The sequence below is a fragment of the Nestor notabilis genome, unplaced genomic scaffold, assembly GCF_000696875.1.
Source record: "Nestor notabilis isolate BGI_N333 unplaced genomic scaffold, ASM69687v1 scaffold26308, whole genome shotgun sequence".
NCBI classification, from domain to species: domain Eukaryota; kingdom Metazoa; phylum Chordata; class Aves; order Psittaciformes; family Psittacidae; genus Nestor; species Nestor notabilis.
Window position 1 is genome coordinate 1 of NW_009940054.1, and position 7233 is coordinate 7233.

Below are 7233 nucleotides of genomic sequence, written 5' to 3' on the forward strand. Positions count from 1 at the left end.
GGTGTGCCTTTCCTCACAGTGCTCAGCCCAGGTACTCTTCTTGGGTAATGTGCTATCCGGAACGCGCATCTCAACTGAGAAACTCCCTTTTTAAAATAAATAGCGTAGAGCAGTAACTTTTTAAGGTCAGAAGAGATGCAAAACAACTTTTTTTTTTTTTTTTTTTTTTTTTTTTAAAATAAAAAATGAGTCCGAACTCCTCACTGTGCCGGATGGATGGAAAGAGCCAGCCTTTACAAGAGAGGATAATCCCAAAGGCCTGCTGGAAGAAAGCAGTTTTGCAACATTATTCCCGAAGTACAGAGAAGCGTACTTGAAAGAGTGCTGGCCACTCGTCCAGAAAGCCTTGAGTGAACATGTATGAATACTTACTAATTGTGAGACTGTGTTTTATCTTTTGGGAGATACAGGTCTTAAGCTTATAAAGACAGTGCAAGTTGCTTTTCTGATTCCGTATTTGTGTATATTTCTACTATGCTTGCATTTAGAATTGGTAGTGTAATTTTTTATTGACATCAAAATCACTGAAGGCCTTTAAGATCAAGTCCAACCATTACCCCAGGACTGCCAAGTCCACCACTAAACCATGTCACTGAGGGCCTCATCCACACAGTTTTTGAGCACTTCCAGGGATGGGGATTCCACCACTGCCCTGGGCAGCCTGTTCCCATGCCTGAGCACCCTCTCTGTGAAGAAATCTTTCTGAATATCCAACCTAAACTGCCCCTGGTGCACCTTGGGGCAGCTGCCTCTTGTCCTGTTACCTGGGAGAAGAAACCATCCACCTCCTTTCTCAAGGAGGGTGTGTGAATTTCCTTAAGCTGAAAGTCACTTAAGGAATTTTGGAAAATGGATCAGTATTCAGTATGTAGCATTCTGTTTGTGAGCTTCTCACTGACAAAGATGAATTCTGAGATTCTTATTTAGAGGCTGAATCACTGTTTCTGTTCAAATACTGCAGTATGTGAATGCAGCGCTGGATCTAATTGAAGGAAGCATGACTGTCACTACCACTAAGAAGACTTTTGATCCGTATGCAATCATCAGGGCTAGAGATTTAATAAAACTTCTGGCAAGAAGCGTTCCATTTGAACAGGTCTGAGTTAAATCCTGGAAGCTTGTATCAAATTCTGTCATAATACTTATAAAATAGTATGTTTTCAAAATGTGGGATTTTCAAGTGAGTCAAGTAAAATAAAATATATATTTAAAGTAAATATATCTGAAAGCAAAGTGAGAAGAATAAACTGAAGTATTCTTTTGACTCTTCTGAATAATACATTCGGATGATATTGCCTGCTTCTTGTCTCTTCAGGCAGTTCGTATCCTTCAGGATGATGTTGCATGTGACATCATTAAAATAGGCACTCTGGTGAGGAAGAGAGACACTTTTATAAAAAGAAGAGGACGACTTCTTGGGCCAAAAGGATCTACTCTGAAGGTATTTCCTATAGGTGTAGTAACCAGATAATTCTTAGACCCAAATTTGAGTAAGGTATTCAGTTTATACTTACTTCATTTCTTTTTTTTTTTGTAGGCCCTGGAACTGTTAACAAACTGTTATATTATGGTGCAAGGCAACACTGTTTCAGCTCTTGGACCCTTCAGTGGGCTAAAAGAGGTAAGGGGAGGCAGATGAGCCGTTTGTGTAGCAGACTTCTGTTCCAGGCTCCAGGGCAAAATCGGGCAATCTCAGGAATATTTCACTGACTTTTCAGCTACGTGTGAGATACTTTTATGTGAACATGTGTAGCCTTAGCATCTTAGCTGCTGAATTTTGCTTGGACTCTGAGATCTTTCTGTCTTAGAAGTAAAAAAGTATTTGTGAGCTACTGTTTCAGGTTGTTTGGTTCTTTTTTTAGCAAAACTTTTGGTAGTTTCAGATAAGAGGTGTAAGAATGAAAATACTGCAGCAGAGTTCATGATATATAACCTTAAAAAAATATATAATTCATTTTTAATTACTATGTAGGAGAAATATGCTCATCAAAACCAAGTTTCTCATGACACCATAAAATTCATGGTAACATGTAAGCGATGTTTGTGAGGTGTGCTGGAGTGTTTTGAAAACATGACAAGATTATTGATATTTCTGAAGTGCTGTGCCTTCTGGTTAAGCATGTGTGTTAGCTTTTTAAATCTACCTACTTTGATGGGTAGGGGCTGGGAGGGGAAGCAAGATCATATACCTTGTAATTTAATGGATTAGAATATGAAATATTTGCTGAGTTTTCTGTTTTTATTAAATACAGGTCAGAAAAGTTGTTCTGGACACAATGAAGAACGTACATCCCATATATAATATAAAGGTTAGCATGGTCCACTGTGCATCTTTGCTTACAAGAAAGTCCTGTTTTTTCTTAGAGAGTTTTGTATGTTCATAATTTGCATGTTCCTCTGTAGTAGTCTGTTTTTTGAGACTTGTACCAAGATATATTGCCATAATATCATTAACAGTGTCTCAGAAAACATCAAAGGAATAGTGTCTATAAACTTTCCTCCCTTTGATTGTTTGCTTGATACTTGCTCATTTAAACTGAGGCACCTTCTCCAATGTATTCTGTCCCTGCTTTGAGACATACATATCTTTCTGGTTCTGCTGTTCATAATTAAACCCCTCTATTCGTACTGAAGTGAGAGATGGAAGGTTCGGATGTAGCATGTTGACTGTAAGAAAGTTTAGTAAAACTTGTAGTTTGGAGCTCTTGGCTAGTATTTTTTTAATAACTTCTTTGTGACATTCTAAAACTACTGAAGACATTGATGATCAAAAGGGAATTAGCAAAAGATCCTGAACTGAGGTCACAAAGTTGGGAAAGATTTTTGCCGAAGTTCAAGCGGAAGAACTTGAAAAAACGCAAGGAGCCGAAGAAGAAAAATACCAAGAAGGAGTACACGCCATTCCCACCTCCACAGCCAGAAAGCCAGGTCAGCCAAAACTTTATTTGGTTATGCAGGAGTATAGTACAACTTGAAATCATGTTCTTGCTAACAAGAGATTGGGAGGCCTTTTCTGTCTAGTTCTAATTTCCTGATCCTGTACATCTGGCTTATAATGATAGCATAATTATCTAAAGCTTCCTGGTACTTGTCTTACGCAGATTGATAAAGAATTGGCAAGTGGTGAATACTTTTTGAAAGAAAGACAGAAGAAACGGAAGCGAGTGGAAGAGATAAAGGTAAAGTTGTTCTAACCCACTGTTCAGTTAAAGAGTATTTTACTGCTTACTTGGTTTGGTTTGATTTCCGAGTGTCCCTTTTGCCCTGCTTTACCGCTAACTTAACCTTTTTATTGGTAACTTTAGGCAAAGCAAGCAGATGCACTCAAGAAAAGACAAGAAGAAAGAAATAAAGCTTTTATCCCACCGAAGGAAAAGCCAGCTGTGAAAACAAAGAAAGGTAACCATTGATTTATATTTTTTTAACCATGTTCTGTAACCTTCTGCTGTTGATTCCTAGGCTGAGTGATTTTTGTAGAGGTTCAGCTGTAGGAAATAAGAAAGGTCATGCAAAAAAATCCTAGTGGTTAGATCCATGCCTGTAGTTGCCAGGGACAGAAGGTAGATCATGCAGGCCATAATCCTTTATCTATAAAATGACAATTCTGCATAGAACATTTTCCTGATGGAGATACTGGGATGGCCATGTCAGTTATTCTGGTTACATCAATTTTTTGCTTTCAGTCTTGTAGTGAAGCTGCCATAACTTCTGCATTCAAATAGCTTTTCTGTTAATAAAAAGAAACCCAAAAGCAATACTTACTTGAAAACTTACACCATTGGTAAGTGTTGGTATAAGATGGGGTTTTCTCAAAGTTAAACTAAAACTGCACTGTAGCAGAATGAGAACTTGCATTCTCAAATTATTTGGTTTTTATGCACTAAAGAAACAAGTCTTTAGTTTTCCAGATTTGTTGATTATATTACACAGTAATTCGTTGCCTTAGATTTACTATGTATCTTTTGTATTAGCCATACTACCTGCACACTGTTGCAGTATATATTACCCAATTTCTTAAGAACTGAAAAGTTCATGTATCTCGAAAAGCCTGTGTTCTGCAGTATTGATACAGTACTTTTTTGCGATAGCAGTACATTTTCAGTGATCCTGCTATGGACTGCACTGCATTTCAAATACTGTGCTTTCCTAGCTGTTACGTGTTCTTATCTGAAATCCTTGAAACTTCCAAGTTTGTAGAGAAGAACTGAGATCCAAAGACTGAGTAAGATAGGAGAGTTGGATCTAAGCTCATGACTTATGCCCTAAAGAAAAAATGCCATCACCTAAACATAGATTAGGTTATTCATGTTGCATGGCATTAAGTGCTTAATTTAAGTCCTCTGGCACTCCTTGTAGAAGTCTCTTACAAAGGCATTCATATGTCTTGCCTGTGGCATCTGTGTTCAAATGCAGCTGTATAGGATTTTTTCTGACTTTTGATTTTTATGACTGTTCTCCTCTGAACCTGCTGAAAGAAAGTGTATAATACTATTTTCAGCAAAAATTATTATTAGAATAGTTCATAAAATCAACAGTGAACATAAAATGAGTCCTAACCAATGCTACTGGATGCAGTTTACTGTGTTTGTATATGAAGTCATCTTGTAGACTGTTAAAATTTAGAGAAAAGTTAAATCCGTGTCTGTTGTCTTTGTATCTTTTTTTTACTGTGTAGCCTCCACTGAGAAAAAAATTGACATCGAAGCCATCAAGGAAAAGGTAAAGAATGCAAAGAAGAAGAAATTAGGAGCACTTCCTGTGGAAGAAGTCAAATTAAAAATGGCAGCAGATGAAAAGAAAAAAAAGAAAAAGTAATTCACCACCCAAGGTTCTCACTATTTTCCTATGTTAATGAACACTTTCACACTCGGAAGATTTGAGACTTCTTGCTATCAGTATAATCTGGACAAGAAAAGACTAGGTAGAAAGATCATTCTCTTTTCATAAATACAGTTTAATTAGCACACCTAAAGCAGCTATGCAGCATTGCCAAGGTTGGTGAAGAAAATCTGTACGGCTGTGTTGTTTGAGAAAATAAGAGAGTATTTGGATAATACTCATCTGCCTTAAGGGAAGGTTTTGTAATAGAAACGTTCAGGAGCTTGGTGCAGGACGTTGAAACATTAGGATCAGAGAACTTGGTTGGAATTTAAGGTAATTTTGTGAAAGACTACCAGAGCGTATGCAGCCTTGGTTATGGAGATAAATAACTTTTGAAAATCGGCAAGATTTATTATTATATTAGGCTTTTTTTTCTGCAGAAAACCTGGGTTTTTTTCTGTAAAAGCTGATTATTTTTGCGTGTCTTGTCTTGGTGTTAATAAATATTTTAATACATTGTTCTTAAATCCTTTAATTACTTATCTGCTGCACTACCTACATGTTGTTTTCTGTCGTGGGTTCAGCTATAGGAGTCATTTTTCTTCTTAGTAGCTGGTGCAGTACTGTGGTTTTGGCTTTAGTCTGAGAATAGTGCTGGTAACACCTCAATGTTTTTAGTTGTTGCTCAGTAATGTTTACTCCGACCAAGGACTTCCTCAGTCTCATGCTCTGCCAGGGAGCAGGGGAAGCTGGGAGGAAGCAGAGACAGGACACCTGACCTAAACTGGCCAAAGGGCTATTCCATACCACAGCACGTCATGCCTAGTATAGAAACCGGGGGGAGTTACCCGGAAGGCCCAGATCGCTGCTCAGGTCGGGCTGGGTATCGGTCGGCGGGTGGTGAGCGGTTGTGTCCTCTCCCCTTGTTATTCCTCTTATCATTATTATTGGTAGCAGTAGTGGTTTGTATTATACCTTAGTTGCTGAACTGTTGTTATCTCAACCCATGGGAGTTACATCCCTCCGGTTCTCCTCCCCATCCCTCCGGGAGCGGGGCAGAGGAAGAAGAGGGGGAGTGAGCGAGCGGCTGCGTGGTTCCGAGTTGCCGGCTGGGCTTAAACCACGACAGTGTCTTGTGGCACCCAACATGGGGCACGAAGGGTTGAGATAACAACAGATCTGACCACAGTGTGTTTAGTCATATTTGTGATAAGCATTTATTGTTTTGGATTGATAGTCGCTCATCACAATGCTGATTTATTGGCTCTCAGAGTTGTTGCACTTGATCTCAAGAGTTTCAGCATGTTGTACCTTACTTACAGCCAGTTTTTTCTGGTTTAGTGTCTTTTTCCGGGAAACAAGCTCACATCTCCATTTGACAGTTAGATAAACTATAATCTTAATTGAATGTCATTAATAAACTCTATTTATTAGCAGTATCCTGGAAGGTGTTAGACAGAATGTGGTACAAAGCAAATGCAAGTGACTTTCCACATAGAATGTGCTGCAGAGAAAGCACGAAGTCTTGTTATTTTTCTTTAACTATATTCTTAATTGATTTCTTGCTTGCAAGAAAGTCTAAGAAATTCTTTCTCTTTTTTCTTTTTTTTTTTCCTTTTTTTCCTCTTGTAGTTTTGTTTTGTTTTTTCGGGGAGGGGGGGCTTCCCCTTTTTTAGAGGAAGTTTAGAGGTCTTTAGTTTCCTGAAAATGCAAATTGTGATGAAGTTCACCGGAAAAGCAGATATTGCTTCTTTCATACATCTGAGATTAAAGAAGCAACTGTAATAATTAGGAGGTGGTAGAGCCACACCAATTTCATGATTGTGTTGGAGTGTTTGTGCCAGGTTTTGGAATTTTGATCATCTGCACATGCAGTGGCAATGATTATACTAGAATACTGCAGATCGCTGCTCTTAGGTTAGTGATCTTTTATTTGAAACTAGTAAGTGAAAACACAGCTATTTGCTTTAATAAATGTATAAATAAGAATTTAGAATACGTGTGGTTAAATAGGCAGTACATGTGCATTGAGAAGTAGCTGAGATGCTTGCCATTTAGGGCAGGGGACAACATTAGCCTTAGTGTGCCTTTCAGTTACGAGATCATTTATTGGTACATAATTGTTGAGGGAAAAGATACTCACATTGCTCAGCATTATTCATAAATGACAGTTTATTTGTTGAATCAGGAAAATACTACTTTAACAGATACTTCACTGAGAATATCGTATTTATAAGTCGTGAACTACTGAGCTGATGGTTCTAGTGATAACAGCACTATGGAAAGCTTTTTAGGCACACCAACTAAGCAGTAGCTGACTGCGTATGTGCAGAGGGGAGATTGAAGTTAGGCGTCGGTGCATTAGTGCAGATCTCTCATACAGCGAAAGGACTAGTTTCAGCAGTAGGCACT

At 38.3% G+C, this 7233-nt stretch overlaps 1 protein-coding gene across 1 annotated transcript; it reads left to right on the forward strand.

Moving 5' to 3' along the window:
* Window positions 1–184: 184 nt before the first annotated feature.
* On the forward strand, window positions 185–5176 carry KRR1 (KRR1, small subunit (SSU) processome component, homolog (yeast); the record flags this gene model as incomplete). The annotated part of the gene is made up of 9 exons (XM_010020173.1): window positions 185–358; window positions 962–1096; window positions 1316–1441; window positions 1538–1621; window positions 2253–2309; window positions 2758–2928; window positions 3102–3179; window positions 3306–3399; window positions 4676–5176. Coding segments are annotated over 9 exons (1059 nt in total), but the record flags the coding sequence as incomplete, so codon positions are not given.
* Window positions 5177–7233: the final 2057 nt, after the last annotated feature.